General features: G+C 31.8%; 2 protein-coding genes across 8 annotated transcripts; both read left to right on the top strand.

Annotated features, from left to right (window-relative positions):
* Positions 1–844: 844 nt before the first annotated feature.
* On the top strand, positions 845–2,763 carry LOC107174934 (desmethyl-deoxy-podophyllotoxin synthase-like). Its single transcript, XM_015526205.1, has 4 exons — positions 845–1,306; positions 1,407–1,679; positions 2,317–2,424; positions 2,707–2,763. The coding sequence occupies exons 1-4, from the start codon at positions 845–847 to the stop codon at positions 2,761–2,763; spliced, it is 900 nt and encodes a 299-aa protein (XP_015381691.1).
* Positions 2,764–11,803: 9,040 nt separating this feature from the next.
* On the top strand, positions 11,804–16,891 carry LOC102614977 (AP2-like ethylene-responsive transcription factor PLT2). Of its 7 annotated transcripts, none has more exons than XM_052433044.1 (11): positions 11,804–12,048; positions 12,149–12,271; positions 14,003–14,187; positions 14,288–14,675; positions 14,771–14,853; positions 14,991–14,999; positions 15,122–15,210; positions 15,322–15,395; positions 15,523–15,573; positions 15,637–15,725; positions 15,823–16,891. In XM_052433044.1, exons 3-11 carry the CDS (start codon positions 14,049–14,051, stop codon positions 16,566–16,568), a joined length of 1,668 nt encoding a protein of 555 aa, XP_052289004.1. In that variant the 5' UTR covers positions 11,804–12,048; positions 12,149–12,271; positions 14,003–14,048; the 3' UTR covers positions 16,569–16,891. The 7 variants fall into 7 exon arrangements, with proteins under 7 accessions (XP_052289004.1, XP_052289001.1, XP_052289003.1 ...); XM_052433041.1 differs by having other exon boundaries at positions 13,997–14,187; XM_052433043.1 differs by having other exon boundaries at positions 13,978–14,187.
* The last annotated feature ends 930 nt before the right edge of the window (positions 16,892–17,821 follow it).

Raw genomic sequence — 17,821 nt, 5'->3', positions numbered from 1 at the left:
ACTTTTTAAAATAATTGCATTTAGTTATGTTAAGAAAGAATCAGTTATATGTTTAGTAAAATTTATTTTCAAAAATATTATGAATTTAAAAAACAATCATATATATATTTAGTAAATTTTATTGTTAAATTGTTGTAAATATATAAATGACTTAAATATATATAATATTAATTTTTTTACAGATTTATAAATATATAATTTTTTACACATATCAATTTATTGTATTTTTATGATAACTGATAACTAAAATAAATATTATTATTTTATCTTTTTTTATTTTGTTATCTCAATATAATTGGTAATAATATTAATTCTTTTAGATTTTATTTTGAGGATAATTTTAGATTTTTATAACATATGTGAGAATATATATGAAATTGCAATAAGTGTACGATGGATTCTCAAAATTAAAATTTGAAAATCTACTCATGTTTTGCTTTTTAAAATTTGTTGTAAAATTGGGTAATTTTTGTCAAAAATAATTTTTTAAAAATTTACCAAATATCAAAATTAGTTCTTAACTTTTCAAAATCACTTTTGAATCTCACAAAAATAATTCCAAGCGGACTCATAATCTACAAAAATATTGTAATAGATTAAAATCTATTGAGATTCTAGTATATAAAAAGATTGATCGTTGTTTAATTAATTTGTTTAAAGTTAACATCAATAACCTGCAAGTTGGTTATTTTTTATTTGTCTAAATAAAACATCAACGACAAAATTAAAAAAAAAAAAATCAATGACAAAAGAAAAAAAAGAAATGATGCTGTCATTTATATTTTTCGTGGGGCTCGTTTTCTTCTCCATCCCAGCCCTTCTCAACTTTCTTATTTTTGTGCTCATGGTCCTGAAAATAGGGCCATGGAGATTGAAAGCAAATATTGAAAGGTCTCTAAGTCTACCTCCAGGGCCATGGAAATTACCTATCATTGGAAACTTGCATCACCTTGTCGGCTCGCTACCTCACCATCGGCTAAGAAACTTGGCAAACAATTATGGTCCCATTATGTACCTACAGATTGGAGAGCATCCAACGATTTTGGTTTCATCACCCCAATCTGCCAAAGGAGTGATGCAAACTCATGACGAATTTTTTGCAACAAGGGTTGAAACGGTGGCAACAAAAATCATGACATATGATTTCAGCGCTGTGTCTTTTGCACCATATGGTGAACAATGGATAGAGCTACGAAAACTTTGCACAATGGAGCTTTCAAGCAAGAAAAGAGACCAGTCTTTTCGATATGATAGAGAGGAAGAGGTTTCTGAAGTCATTAGATCGATTGCTTCAAAAGCAGGATCAGTGACTAACCTTAGCGATATAGTTTCATCATTAGCATATAATCTTTTTTTGAAAATAGCCTTTCGTAGCAAATGCAAAGAATAAAGAAGTTCTCCGATAGATTGTGAAGGAATTTGCAGTAGCAGCAGCGGGTTCCAATACTGCAGATCTGTTTCCTTCCATCAAATTTCTACAATTGATAGCTGGGGTCAAGTCTCAAGTGGAGAAAATTCATCAACAAGCAGACAAAATAATTTCAAACATTATTGAGGAACGTGAGACAAGACTAAAGACTGGTAAAAGTGAGGAAGACGGAGATCTTGTAGATGTTCTGTTGAGAGATCAAGAAAATGGCAACCTTCAATTTCCCATGACTATCAAAACTATCAAAGCAGTAATCTTTGTAATTATTTTTTCCCTTCATTTGAATTTAATGCTTCAATCAATTTCTCTTCCAATACGGAAACTTAAAATCAGGTGAAATTGTCTAAGAGTGAGTGTTTTTTAAGCAACTTTTTTTACCTGATCATTACTTGAGTTTGAATTATGAGAAAATAATGGGCTAAACAATTAATATCTAGTCTACCAAATGGGTGAGAATGACTGACTGTGAAAAGTTTAAGTCTTTTTTTTTTTGGTTCTTTCTTTTCTTTTAAAAAGTAGTAAAACATTGATAAATTAATACTCGATAAATTATTATCTCTATTAAATAATGATTTTTATTTATCCACTTGATGGGTATTGAAATTTTTACATTCCAATAGTCAATATGTTAATTAATTTAAGACATGTTGAATCCAATATTATCTAAATCATATGATATTTTAATTATCTCCACTTAATTGCTTGGTTGCTATGATTTTCATATTTAAGGAAAAAAACTTCATAAATTAATAGTTCATTAATTACCGCCTTGGTCCCAAAAATTTTAATTAATTGAGATTTTATCGTATTTAGTATCACATTGTCAATAATATAATCGTTTCAGACACTTCATCTTTGCTGGTGATTTGGCAATGCATCAAATCCAGTTTCAGGAAATTTTTGCGGCTGGTACTGATTCATCTGCCATAGCCATAGATAGGGCGCTATCCGAAATAATAAAAAATCCAAGAGTTCCGAAAAGAGTTCAAGGTGAGGTAAGAGAAGTCTTCAATAGAAAAGGGAAGGTCGATGAAACGGGCATTGAAGAATTGCAATTCCTGAAGCTAGTTATCAAAGAAACCCTGAAATTACACCCTCCCGGTTCTTTGTGATTTCCGAAAGAATGTAGAGAGAAACGTAAGATTAATGGATTCGATATACCGTCCAAAGCCAGACTCATTATCGATGCATAGGCCATACGAAGAGATCCGAAATATTGGACTGAACCTGAGAGCTTTATTCTAGAGAGATTCCCTGATTCCTCTATAAATTTTCAGGTGAATAATTTTGAATACATTGCATTTGGTTCTGGTCAGTGGATGTGCCGGGAGTAGCTTTCGGCAGTGCCAATATTGAGATTCCCACTGGCAATGTTATTGTACCATTTTGACTGGAAACTTCCAAATGGAATGAAGCATGAAGCCTTGGACATGGGCGAGAACTTAGAAAGCTTTGTTATTGATTCATTTTTTCTTCGTGGTGAATTGATCAGTAAGAGCTGCAGAATTTTTCTTCAAAGTTGAGCGGTTTCTGTTGTTCTTGCTTTTATAACTGTTCATCAATCTTGATCAGTTTCATCAAGATTCTGGTTTCACTCGAGGTTGAAACCTTAACAGTAATAACAAGAGTTAAAACTTCTAAAAGGCTTAATCAACAACAATGCAAAGTTGAGCGGTAAGTGTAAGTTTCAATGAGTCCGTGAATTAAATTAAAAATGCAAAAGAAAAAATACGAGCCGTGTGTCCGAAAATATTTTGAAATTGTGTTTTCCTCAATTTTTGGGATTGTGTTGGCTTAGTTTAAGGATAATTTTGCTTGATTTTAGGATAGTTTAGGCCATTTTGTTTTCCGGGAAATCACAATTATTTGTATCACATTCAAAAATCTATTTGATAGATTTCTTTTAATGGTCTGTTCCTGTTTTCTTCTTGTTGGCCATTACAAACGAACATCAATTAGTAAGGAAAAGCTCAAGCGAATTAATTATTCAATCTATTTATTCTAGTTTCTGATAGCCTAACAGCGTTTAATTGAGCATTGGTGCCCCATAGACGTGGGCTTTCCGGCTCACTAAAAAAGGCCCTTTCTTTTTTAAGTTTGAATAAATATGTCCTTTCCGAAGAATCTGGGCTTTTTGCATACGGCCTAAGCCACCACAACAATATTAATGTTTTAAGAAAGAAATGAGTTTGGGGCTCAATTTATTTTACAGCCCACTACCTCAACATTACAAATATGCCCATAATGCCATTTACCATTAAAGGCATTTTAATAGTAAAAATACTCTAGACACCCATCTAATGCAACCATGAAATATTGTAGAACTAAAGAATTTAAATCCTATTTTTAATTCTCAATATCAAATGCATAACCTCCAAAAATTAAGTTATCAAAAATTAGTCAAGTGCTTTTCAAATTCAATCAAATTTTCCCATTTTGTTTCTCATTAGAGGGACTATCCCATGATAGGTTATTGTTCGATAATGGCCTAAAAAATCAATTAATATTGGAATACTTCATACTTTACTAGTTTAAAATTGCATATCTGTTATTTCAATTCTGGAGAAAAAGACAAAAGAAAAAACGATTTTTTTTAACAAGGAAAAAAATGTCATTTCTTATCCATGATCTGAAGAAATAATATACATATAATTTGCAAGCCGAGAGTAGAATTGGCTTGTGTGTTATGGTGTCCTGAATGTATTAACAAACAAAGAGAAAGCATTGAGGGTATGTTTAGAATTTTAATGAGGGTATAGAGCAAAAGTAAATTTTTTTAAATTTAATGAATGAGAGTTCACAGTAATTTTTAGAGAATAAATAGCCTCACCCATATTCTAATGGTGGTGTATATTCATAGAAAAGAATCAAAACTGCTTTTCAAATCAAGCAAATTTAATAATGAGTATTTAGTTGTTAACTATGAGAACTACTATACGTCAAACTCTTTATTGGTCACAAAACATCTAAGAAGAAGATTGTTTATGATTTCATTTTATTACTTTAATAATTGTGGTTTAAATGATATGATTATGGTCACTAGTTTATAACATCTTGGTGAGATAACGAGATATTGCCCGTAAGATCCAAATCTCGGGCCTTAACATTAACGAAACTAATTAAAATGCGATTGAATCTATCAATGAAGAAAGTCAAATTATATTTGAAAAATGATTTTCTGCTCCCTGCAATCTAGGATCTTCATGTATTACTGATTTTCCTAAAACATTTTTGTATACTCCGAATTAAAATTTTATTTGCCTGTTTTATGCTTCTTCGTTCCTTTGCACAAAACGAGACAATGCCATGCACATGAGTCCATGACTTGTTTATATTACCTTAATTATTAGTTTAATTAAAAATAAGCTTATTCATCTCCTACTATATCAGATGTTATTAATAAAGTTGAAGAGTTCCGAATACTTTCCTCCGATTTTCAAGAGTTGGCAAGTGGTTCTTACTTAACATTTTTACTTATATAAATATTCACAATCTTTTTTTTTCTCTTTCATCATTATCATTATTTTCGCCTAATTATTTGATTATATAGAATTTTATCAATCATTTTCAATATCAAATTGGCGAGCAAGTTTGCATGCCACTCATTGGTTTAATGGTAAGGTTTAGGAGATTATGATAAACTTCTAATCCTAAATATCGGTAAATCGTAATGTAATTTAAAAATTAAAATAAAAACTATTCACTTAAAGATGGTCCCGTTTCTCTATTTATTCCTTGAATTTTTTCTTCAATAATACTTCACAATTCACAAAAAAAAAAAAGTTTGGGGAAAAAGTTTTAAGATTAGAGAATGCACTATTTTGAAGAATCAATCTCTCAAATCCTTTTTTAAAGAAATGACAATTAAAAGATTTCCTCGATTTATTGATGTTAATGTATGTGCGTGTGTGTGTGTGTGTGTATTATGCTCAAATGGAAGATGCAAACATTTCTTTCATCCTTTCTAATCGAAAATATAAATAACACAAAAATAAGAGTGAAAAATAAAATAGTTCTCTGAAAATAATATTTAATGAGTTGGTGCATTAATGCCATGTTATATAATGAGTGCATCTAATTTCTTCGTTCTTTATTATACACCTAGTTGGTCAATTATATAATCATTTCTTGTTGTACAGCAATAATAGGGGGAATAATATTATTATATACAGCGGTAAAAAACAGGCCACATGCTTGTCGACATTGTTGTTTTGATAATGTCGAACCAGAATTCTATATCAGTAATCTAGACTTAGAAGTTGTTGCCAATTCACTCAATGCTGATTTTCTTAAAATAAACAAATACATATAACATAATTAATATTAGATATATATTAAACTAGCCCAATATAAAGATCTCATTCTTTTCGCAATTTTAATTCTGCAATCATTGTAGCATCTGTACCAAGTTGTTACCTGAATTTGGATGTCAATTGGGTTCAAGTCTCTGTGTTTAGAAGTGTAAGATTTGAGAAGGTTGAAAGAAACAATAGTTGTATGGATGCATGCATTGGATTAGATCCTCTTCGATGTAACCTCAAATTGGATTTACATTTGAATTGTAACATACAATCACGGAGGAAAATATGTATCCGAATTTAGGTCATGTGAATTTCAAGACACCAAGTTAAGATTGAAACAAAGCTTATGTACCAGATGTAAAGGGAAAATTCTTGCATCGGTTGAGAATTAATCTTTGACTAAAATATAATTTTGAGGTAATCTTTGATCTGTATGCTTAATTTTCTGAATTAAAATTTATTTCCTTCATAGTAAGAGAGAATGCATGTTTCATTCCTGATAAATATCATATTACCACTTATATCCCTACTAGATTTTTAATTAACAATTTTATTCCTTTCATTAAGAGATAACAAATAAAGTTAACATTTTTTTTTTCATTTACTATCCTACTCCTGCTTAGAAAATTTATGACATTTCTAAGTAATTCGGCACCATAATTAAAGAGAACATGAAAAGGATTAGTCCTATGTAATTACTAAAGGAGCACTTTCATTCTTCACTTTTCATGTTTTAATTTAAATTTTAAAATATCACACCTTGAACGACTGTTTTGCCCTTGTTTTCACATTGGTTCTATTATCTCTTAACGTGAGGGATGAGATGGATAATTAAAAATTTAGTAGGGACACAAGTGATAAATATAACATTTATTATAGATAAAACATTTTCTCTCTTATAATAACAGCCTTTGAGAGTGAATTAGACCCATGAATTTTATATCATTTTAAAGCCAAGTTGATGCATGAATAGGGCCATACTATCTTACCACATGATGAGAAATAGTCAAAAGGACAATGTTTGACGGGATGAAGGTATTGAAGAGATATCCCAAATCAATTGAGAATGAATATTAAGTAATGAAATATATGCTACAATCAAATCGCATTGATTCGACAACCCTCACTCTGAGTATAGGCCCATGGGGTTCTATAACTTCTACAATTAAATGTATGCACTCGTGTGGATGGGAATACAATGGAGATATTTGCAATCTTCTAGTTTCTAATTACATTATTAGGCCAGATCACATTTTCAGAAACATTCTATACGAGAGATTAAATTACTTTATAATTCCAGCTGGTGCAGAATCGAATTTGATTTTTAAGTAACGATATATCCTTGCTTCTTATACAATTAAGACTGTAGTTTCGTTTGCTTTACTGGATCTTTTATTTAATTATTAAAAATCGAATAAACTATTAAAAACAAGAATGTCTAAATTATATACACTGTTCAATTCATTGGGTACTGATAACAGGCCTTGGCTACGGAAAGAGTTAGAACTTTCATGAAGCGTAAATGATGCTGACACTACCGTCTTAGAGTTGCCTTGCAGCATTCAAAAACTTAATAAAGTCTGTGATATTTTCCATTTTGTAGATTTTAAAATTGGAGGATATATGAGCAAATAAAATAATTGCCAACCCACTAGAATTTAATTGCTTGATGATGCGAAATGGAAAGTTACTAATGAAATATATGCCACCTTCATGGAAATTTTAAGGCATGACTTTGATGATAATATTCTTCTTCTATGTATAATTGAAGATTCAGAAAGATTCTGATTTAAATTGGATTATTGCTCCGTTTATAACATAGAAAGGGCTAGTTTGTTTTCAGTGTATCACTTTGTCACGATAATCAAATTCATTGGACCTTTTGTCTCTTTATCTTTTTTAATTCAATATATGTAATATAACAAACTACTTGACAAGTAAGGCTTATGAAACATAGTTAATGACTAATGAATTATATTAATTTTCAATGCTACGCTGACAAAAACTTGGGACATCTAATCCATTAACTGTGCAATATTATTATCTTTCTAACGGTTGCATAACAAGTAATAGGGGTCTTTAGAATCCAATCTGATATACTTAATCTGTAGAAATCCGATCTGTGAATTGGTAGATTGGATTAGATTGAAAATTTAAAAATCCACAGTCGGTGGATTGGATATGAATTTACTTCTGTAAATCCACAAAATCCGTGAATTCCCAAAAAAATAAAAAATAAAAAATATATTTATTAAATAAAAATTTAAACTTGTAAATATGGAATTATACTCGCTAACAAATAAATAAGTTAAAATATCGTTACATTAACACCATATTATATCTTATCTGATAATAATATAAAATAAAATAATTAAATAACAAAATAGCTTCTTAAGTAGTTAATATTTATGTACTAATCTAAATAAATGAGATTTTTTTTCTTTTTGGTGTATTGTATTTTGAAACTTTAAACGTATTTTCTAGCTTTATTTAAATAATTAATTTATTTAAATCTTATTTAATTTTAAATTTGATTGGTAGTAAAAAAAATTTATATTAATTTTTTTATTTAATTAGTTGGTGGATAAGAAATGATTAAAAATTTATAACTTGCAAACCAATCTGCCATATGATGAATTGGATATGAATAGGGATGGCAAAAATCCCCATGGGGACGGGTACCCTCGGGGATTTTCCCCATTTGGGAGGGTATGTGGATAATTTCATACCCAATTCTTTATTCGGGGAAGGGATGGAGAAATTTTTTTCCCCAATTTCTTATTCGGGGAGGGGACGAGGATGAGGTGGAATCCCCATCCCCTACCCATTTCCCCATTTTAATTTTTAATTTTATTTTAATTTTTAATTTTATTTTAATTTTTTAAAATTACTAGTAAATAAATAATAAAATTTAAATTATAAAATTATAAATATTGGTAAAAATAAAAAATATCAAAATATTTATATTATTAAACTTTTAGGCCTAATTAACTAATTAAAATCCTAAATTTTTATTTAGGACATTAAAAAGACCGAGTAGATTCTATTAGCCTTTTTTTTTAATAGTCTTTAAATATTTTAAACTTAAATCTATTTTTTTATTTATTTTTAGATGTTATAATTGCCCACAGTGAATCACAATTTTAATATCTAATCTAATCTAATCTAACATTTGCTCTTGATTTGCTCCGATTTAACTATTGTGTTGTAAAGAGAATAGTCCACATTTATAAAGTGTCCACGCCACCATTGAAAAAGTTAATTTTGAATCTAAATTCGATTTTATTTGTAACAATTTTGTATTAGACTATTAATTTATTCATGATAGTTTGTATCCTTTGCATGCTGCGTTACTTACTAATTTAATGTATGTGATTTTTGTAATGCATATTAATGTAAGATATATTTTGAACTTTACTTTTATTTGAATTTTTTATTTTAATATGATTAACTCAAAATCGAAAACAAAAAAAAATTTATTAGTTATTCGGGGATCGGGGACCCTCGGGGTCCCCTGTTATTATTCGGGGAGGGGATGAGGATTCTCTCAAATAATTCTGACGGGGATGGGGAGGGGACGGGGACATACGCAAAATATCGGGGATGGGTACGGAGAGATTGGTCCCCTCCCCTCCCCTCCCCATTGCCATCCCTAGATATGAATTGAGTCAAATCTCCATCTGATCTGCAGATGTATGAATTGTATTTGGATTGAATTTCACCAATCCATGAATTGAATTGGATTAAAAATTTATAATCTGTAAAATCATGGATCGAATATGGATTGATGTCTAATCTCTAAAATCCGATCCGCGAACACCCTTAACAAGTATATATTATTCACTTAACACGTATAAGGTATTAATTATACATGAGTGGAGATATAAATTTTATACCCAAGGTTAAACTTGGTATGCACTTTTGTTTTCTCGAGAGAGATGGAAGGAGGAAGAGAAGGTTAACTGATTTATTATTATGTTATAAGTTCCATGTCTAATACTCACTGTTGGCATGCCTCCAATCGAAAGGTTGAAATAGTGTCAATATAGTTTTGTTGATTTAAATGCCTACTTATCCTCTAAGACGATGTTACTTTGTATCTAATTTGCTTCCAATAATTTTTTTTTTTTTAGTTTAAAAGGAACACAAAATTAATTGAAAACAGTAAATGCATTTTTTTTGTTATTTTCCGTATTGGAACCAATAAAAAGTTTAAAAAATAGCTTCTTTACATATAATTTAATTTCATTCTTGTTTGGAAGCATAGATAATTAATTATAGTATAGTTATTGGATCAGAAAGCATGATCATGATCAAAGAATATGACAATATTTGCTTTAATATTCCGCTAGAGTTTAAGGCCTTTCTTAATTTCTAGAGTATTGAATGCCACAATTTCTATTTATGGCGTTTCTAGTTAAAAAATAAAATTAAATAAATGAAGCTAATTCGACCAAGCTAGTAGCTACAATCTTCGATCTAATAACATTATGTGTGCAATGTGTTTGTGTTACAGCACGTGATCCAGTAGAGAGGCCGCTGTATAAACTAATTTGGATTTGAGACAAAACAATTTTTAGGCGCTTTCTTTCATAACAATGCTTTAATATTAAACCCCAACCCTAACCCTAACTAGGTGTTTTTTTTTAAATTTTTTTAATCTATAAGAAAAAACAAGCTGGGTGACACGAAAATAGGTTTACCTTTCTAAATTGCTTCACTTCAAGGCGACACGAGCACTTTCCCGGCGTTTCCTCCTAGCTTTTCTTGGAAATTCTCAAAATCTTTTTTTCCAACATTATATTAATTGATTCTCATGATGATCACTTGATTCTTTGACCATATATGCCCTCATTTCTTCGTTTTATATATAAGCATGCCCTTCTTCACTGCCATCAAATTCATATAGATTTTAGTTATCATGGGCATGCACCCAAAATTAATGGATTCCACAGTTTAATATGTTTTTTTTCCCTTTTGTGGCTTATTGTCTCAATATATGGCATGTCAAATTAAATTGATTCAAAGCACAAGGCAGGAATTCTTGAGTCTGCTCAAAATATCATCTGAAAGACCAAAAAAGTGAAATACACATGATTGGTACTTGGTAGAAATGAAAGCATGCAGGAGCCTAATTGGTTATTGGGATCACAAGATTTGATCAATTAACTTTCACACCCAAAAGACCATTGGGGAACTAAAGCTGAAATCCAGAAGTTGAGTTTAGAACTTCTGAATTGGTATGTTCCATGCAAATTAAGAATTTTAGGAAGTATCTGCCTTAAGAAAACGTAATTTGAAAATTAAACTTCTATACTCAAGCAATTTTTCCGTTTATTTGCTTTTCGTTTAGCGTATTTTAATGTCGCAAACGGATTTATTTTTTAGGCAAAAGAAAGAGCTAGACGCATATTCCAACCTCTGTAGCATATGCCCACAAGAAAGATTATCTAGTGCAAATCCAATTATGCTTCAAGTTTTTATGAGGAAAATGAGTTTGAATTCTCATATTATTTTTCAGTTTTCGAGCTAACTTAGATATACCTCTGTTGTGTTATAATATCGTGTGTAGATAAATATATATATTGAAAAAAAAAAGTTTGACGAAACGAGGAGAATTTATTAAATAAAAAATATAGAAAATACAATGCATTAATTAAAAGGAAGAGATAAAAAAAACATTTTGATGCTATGTTCATTTATTCAATTAGATGAAGAGAGTGGAAATTAGTTCGATTAGTAATTAATTTGGGGTTAATGACATGGGCAATATCGTGATACAAAGAAGGAAATTCGGTACCAAGGTCATAGCATGGTCAAAGTTTTGCTTCTATTTTATGTTTTTTTGTGCAAAGCATGCAAACCGGATAATTGGCCCGCCTGGGTGCACCTCTCAGAATCAAGAAAGACAGAAAGCCTAAAATGTGAAACGGACACGTGTCAGTCACATTCCTTCGAATTTGGCCGCAATATCAGAAACTGAAACGTCGTGAAGACTCTACCGATTTAATGTGCTTACCTAATATGGCCGGTGGCGAATCCCCATCACCCTCTCAACACATTTTCCAATAATCAAGATTGATTAAAAATTTGATTATCAGAGAGAAGAGCGAAGTGTAGTAAATTTATTCAACTTCTCTTAACTTGTTTGATTCTGATCAAATGAACAAGTTTCTTTTCTTTCTCAAATTGTGTCGAAAACAATAATTCCTTATTATAATTTTTGCCTTTCTTAATGGGCTTATTTTGAGTATGTTGGACAAAAATGTTTTTGTTTAGTAAAAAACAGAACTAATGGAATGATTTATTCCAAAGAGGGTATCTGTTTTTGTTTTGTTTCTTTTATTGTTTGGGTTTAATTCATTTGCATATATGTGTTTAGGGTTTTGATAATATTAGGTTTTTTATTTGAAAAAAGGTTAAAGAAGGCGTGAGACGTGGGTCCTTGCCCCCTTATTGTGGTGCACTTCAGTCAACGAACCTTATATATATGTATCAGTCTACAAGAATTTGGCGGGAACTGTGTCACAAAAAATGGCAGGTGATTTTGTTTTCTTTTTTATCTTTTTAGAATGTTTTGTTTATTATTTTTCTTCTGTGTTATCAGAATCCAGATTCTAAGTATTAATAAGTTTCTTCTCCGAGCACAGAAAGCACAATCTAAATCTCTGAAAAGTTCAGTCCGCAAATGATGACCCATATATCTTAACCAGTTATATATAATTATATATCCTTAGATTTGTTTATGTGCATGGAGATTTTGTGTGCGTCGACATAGCTAAATATTGAATAAAGTTTTACATATGCATGAAGGAAACACAAACACGCATGCAACACTGAGAAACTTTTTGTTGTTTGGGGAAAAAAGAAAACTTTGGAAGCTAGGGCAATATATTTGTGGTATTTTTTTTACTTTAGAACCAATTATTTCTTGAATATTTATTTAAAAAAAAATTCACTTGATCTTGCAATTTTCCTTATTGGGATTGTAACCATTTCATTTAATTTTATGAACGGACGGCTTAGATCTTTAAATTTTCTTAGAGTTAGCCTAACTGGAGGGCACACACAAGACACATAAAATAAAAACTTCTACTATATGTGTATGAGACATGCACAAGAACATTAATTTAATCTGATTTTAACTTTTGACGGGTCCGAAAACCAATTAGGTGGTCAACAGATTTCTACTTGGGGAGCCAAATGAAATCCTCCCCTTTTTTAAAAAGAAAAAATTCTTGAAAATTATTTTTTAAGTATGCTACGTTTGGTGTAATTTTGAACAAGATAGTAATTTTTACTCTTTCTCCAGTACTTTTAATATTTAATATGTCGGATTTTTACCTTATAATATTGCATGTCCGTACATACAACAATTTTAAACAATGCAGCTAGCAGTGACTCGGGGATCTACGAATTTGGTTCTTGGTGACGAGTCTATAGAAACCCATTTGGGGGATCTTCTCTGGTTAATGAATTTGATCGATCTTGTGATATATAAATAATTAAATAGTTAAAAAAATAAATTTCAATTTAATTTGTAGTTATGAAAGAGAAAGTAACTTTGCGTAGAGTGGTCAATATTTAGACTAAGAGATGATTTGCTGAGTGTGGGAATGCTGGGCTTTGAGGAGTCATATTTTGCATTGAACGAGGACGAGAGTTCCAACAAACCAAGTGGGGTACTGAGAGAGAAATTAAATTACAAATAGAAAAAGAAAGAGAGAGGTGGGTTTTGGATTTTTCCGATTGGAATTTGTGGGTTTGTTTTAGTACAAAGACTGAAAAAGGATCTCACTTAGCTTATAGTTTTATTTTAGTTTAGTTTAAAATGCCACTCGTGTCCATATTCAGATTAACATTTATTATTATTATGGTAAGATGACTTAGTTTCCAAGTCTTGGAAAATGTTATTGAAGAGTCAGACCACTTAAAATCACCACTACAATAGGGGTTTGTTTTTGTTTATGAACAGCTAGCCCAGTCGATATTTGTGTGCTTGTGCGGACGTGTTTTGTTGAGTGCGAGAGAGAGAGAGAGAGAGAGAGAGAAAGTTTTAAAAAGGCTTGTATTCTCCACAAATTTTTTTCTCTTTTCAACCTCCTCTTCCTCTTTTCTGTCATTTTTCAAGCCACTTAGGGTTTCAGAGTTTTAACTTTATTCACCACTTAGCTGAGCTTCTTTGTTCTTTCAAGAATATTTGTATATTATACGTGTGTTCTTATTTTGTTTTGTTGCATTTTGGAGACTGACTGATTTGTTGAAGGTAAAGGCAAGAAAATTTCTCTAAACTGTTAGCAAAGATTATTGGGAGCTCAATGAATACAAACAACTGGCTTTCGTTTCCCCTTTCTCCTACTCATGCTTCACTACCAGCACAGCTTCACACCTCTCAGTCTCATCAATTCAATCTAGGGTTAGTAAATGACGGTATGGACAACCCATTTCAAGGCCAAGGTACCAATCCCTACTTATGTTCCTTTATATAATTATTTTAAATTTTCTCATTTCTCTAACTCTCTTCATTTGTCCTATAATCGTACTTTGTAATTTACAGAGTGGAATCTGATTAATACACATGGAAGTGGTGAAGTTCCAAAGGTTGCGGATTTTCTTGGTGTTAGCAAATCTGATAATCAGTCAGATCTTGTGGACTTCAATGAAATTCAGGCTAATGACCAATCTGATTACCTATTCCAAAACAACAGCATAGTGCCAGTGCAAAATACTATAGTAGCTGCCTCAACTGGTACCTATGAGTTTCAAGAAAATACTAACAATCTGCAGTCACTGACATTGTCAATGGGCAGTGGTAATAATAAGGGTTCAAGTTCAACTTGTGAAACAAGTGGTGAAAATAGTACTAGTATTGTTGAGGCTGCTGCCCCTAGAAGGACTTTGGATACTTTTGGCCAAAGAACATCAATATATCGCGGCGTAACGAGGTAAGTTTGAACTTTTTTTTGTTTCCCCCTTGTATATGTTGCAATTTTATGTGTCTAATTTTGATTTTGAATTTGGTTTTGTGGTGCAATTACAGGCATAGGTGGACAGGAAGATATGAAGCTCATCTTTGGGACAATAGTTGTAGGAGGGAAGGGCAATCAAGGAAAGGGCGACAAGGTCAGCCTTACAAATACTATAATTCACTTGATATTGCTATTGGCTTTCACCTAATATAAGTAGCGCTAGCATCTGAATTATTACTAACTATTTCTTTTGCTTTCCTCGTTTGTTTTGCTATCTATTATGGCTCGCAGTATACTTGGGTGAGTAAAATTTCTCTTTTTATTGTCTTTAATTCAAGGAACTTTCCTTCTTTCTTTTTTTTTTTTTTTCCTTTTGCTTCATTTTCTTATTGCAAAACATTTCTTTATTTCGCTCTGGGCAGGTGGGTATGATAAAGAAGAAAAAGCAGCTAGGGCTTATGACCTAGCAGCACTCAAATACTGGGGAACTTCCACCACTACCAACTTCCCAGTAACTTTCTACTATTGTATTTATTAATCCCATGAATATTGTATAGATTGTTCTCGAGTATAAATAGTCTTATTCTTTGTGAATGCAAGCTAATCTTTCTTAAATTTGCAGATCGGTAACTATGAGAAGGAACTCGAGGAGATGAAGCACATGACTAGGCAAGAATTTGTGGCTTCCATCAGAAGGTAAGTGATAAACACTTAGCAATCTATATATTAGTCCAATTACCAATTATAATTCTTCGCATAATTTCGAAACGAATAAGTTTAATTCTACTCTTTCTAATTAATTCTATTCGATGATCAACTATAGGAAGAGTAGTGGCTTTTCTAGAGGTGCATCCATGTATCGTGGAGTTACAAGGTGACCGAAATTTTAAAATTTTTTACCCCTCTTATCTCCTTCATATTCATTAATAAATCAAAGGTCTTCAAGCAGGCATCACCAGCATGGAAGATGGCAAGCGAGGATCGGGAGAGTTGCAGGAAACAAAGACCTTTACTTAGGAACTTTCAGTAAGTATTTATATTTTAAACTTCCACGTAATGAGTAATAAAGCTTTCTAAAATAGAAATATTATCAAACAATTCTTATTTTATTTAATTACTTTAGGTACGGAGGAGGAAGCTGCAGAAGCTTATGATATTGCGGCGATAAAATTCAGAGGCCTAAACGCGGTGACCAATTTCGACATGAGCCGTTATGATGTGAAGGCAATACTCGAAAGCAACACTCTACCAATCGGAGGAGGCGCAGCCAAGCGCTTGAAGGAGGCTCAAGCTCTTGAAACATCAAGAAGACGTGAAGAAATGATAGCTCTTGGTTCAAGTTTCCAATATGGAAGCTCAAGCTCCAGCAGATTACAGGCCTATCCACTAATGCAAACAACCCCATTTGAGCAACCGCAACCACCTTTACTAAATTTACAGAACCAGGAAATATCTCAATACACACAAGACCCTTCGTTTCACCAAAGTTATATCCAGACACAGCTCCAATTGCACCACCAGCAGCAATCTGCTGGGTCTAATTACTTGCAACAATCAAGCCAGAACAGTCATTTTTATAATACATATCTTCAAAACAACCCTGGTTTGCTTCATGGGTTGGTGAACATGGGATCTAATTCATCTTCTGTGATTGACAATAATGGGAGCTCAAGTGGGAGCTACAGTACTGGAGGTTATATTGGCAATGGTGGCATTGGTATGACTTTGAATTCTTCCACCGGAACCGCTGCCGAGGAACTTGGGATGGTTAAAGTTGATTATGATATGCCTTCTGGTGGCTATACAAATTGGTCTGGGGATTCAGTTCAGGGAACGAATGCAGGGTTTTTCACAATGTGGAACGATTGACTGATGATCATTTTCTGAAGGACAATTTACAATGCTTCTTTTTTTTTTTTTTTTTCCTTTTTTGACGTTGGAAGCAAATAGGAATTTGAACTTTCATCCCAAAACAAAGAGATGTAGGTCTTGCTTTGCTGAGAAAATTTAAAGCCCTAGCTTTCATTTTGGTTATTGTATTTTTGGTTTATTGGTCTTTCTTGAGAGTTAGGGCTTTGACCAAGAGATAGTTGACCAAATCATGTTCCGCTCTTCTTTTGTATTCTGCCATGTCAGTTTATGGGTTCAAGGAAAACCCAAATTTTGTATGCAAAAGGTCCACCTTCAAATTTTGCATCTGTTTAACATCAATAGTTATAATATATTCCTAAATTTCAAATTTTTTTTTTTTGGGGTATAAGTTATGGAATACCCATTCATTCTTATTCGTCAGACGCTCGATCAAATATATCGGCGGGCTGCAGAATGAGTGCTCATAAGAAGGAGATTGTTGAAATTTTCTTTCCAATGTGGGTTATAAATTTTTTAACCAATTGTTCAAAAGCAGATCCAGCCCGGTTTGGGCTCGGCTCAGAAATCTACAGTGGTCTAGGTCCTGGGGTGTTGGGGGGGGGGGGCGGGGGGGAGAATAGGCCCAAAGTCCAGCGCTAGTCTTGATGCGTGAGGGCCCAGAGAGTGGTTTAAAATATAATATATATTTTTTTAAATCCCACATAATTACTTTTAATTTGTCTGACTTTACTTAAATCGATTTTTTGAATATCATCTAGTCGCTAACGTGTTATTTAGAAAGGGAAGCAAATTTATTCAATTTTATAAGTAAACAACGTGCTTTAGTTGTAGAAATAAGAAGACTTTGGAAAAGACTCAGATCTCTTCTTTTTCAATAAATATATTGAATAAAAAGAATACATATACGGTGTGTTTGAGAATTTACCTTACCTTATATTGTATTGTATTAAAATATACTAATGTAAATTTGGATGCAATTTTTGATTGCATTGCATTAGAAAAGTGACTAACACAATAAAATGTATATAAAATAAACCCGTAGCGATAGGTTTAGGCTATATTGCATTAAAATAATATTTATATTTCAAATATGATCATTTAATTTTTATTTGAATCTAAGATCTTGGACTATATATATGTAGAGAGAGAGAGATGATGTTGGTGGCCTTTGGATAGCCACCATGTGCAACCAACCAAAAAAAAAAAAAGATTTGGGGGGTCGTTGGATTTCCTTAATGTCATTCTAATTC

This window comes from Citrus sinensis, chromosome 2 (assembly GCF_022201045.2).
Source record: "Citrus sinensis cultivar Valencia sweet orange chromosome 2, DVS_A1.0, whole genome shotgun sequence".
Lineage (NCBI taxonomy): Eukaryota > Viridiplantae > Streptophyta > Magnoliopsida > Sapindales > Rutaceae > Citrus > Citrus sinensis.
The sequence above is the reverse complement of the archived record's forward strand: the minus strand, read 5'-3'. Positions and strand labels throughout refer to the sequence as shown.

Coding starts and splice junctions, on each gene's coding strand:
- LOC107174934 (XM_015526205.1), top strand. CDS start 845: ATGGTCCTGAAAATAGGGCCATGGAGATTGAAAGCAAATATTGAAAGG. Junction 1,307..1,406: donor TTGCTTCAAAAGCAGGATCA/GTGACTAACCTT, acceptor GTTCTCCGATAG/ATTGTGAAGGAATTTGCAGT. Junction 1,680..2,316: donor CTATCAAAACTATCAAAGCA/GTAATCTTTGTA, acceptor CATCAAATCCAG/TTTCAGGAAATTTTTGCGGC.
- LOC102614977 (XM_052433044.1), top strand. CDS start 14,049: ATGAATACAAACAACTGGCTTTCGTTTCCCCTTTCTCCTACTCATGCT. Junction 15,211..15,321: donor CCACCACTACCAACTTCCCA/GTAACTTTCTAC, acceptor TTAAATTTGCAG/ATCGGTAACTATGAGAAGGA. Junction 15,726..15,822: donor CCTTTACTTAGGAACTTTCA/GTAAGTATTTAT, acceptor TAATTACTTTAG/GTACGGAGGAGGAAGCTGCA.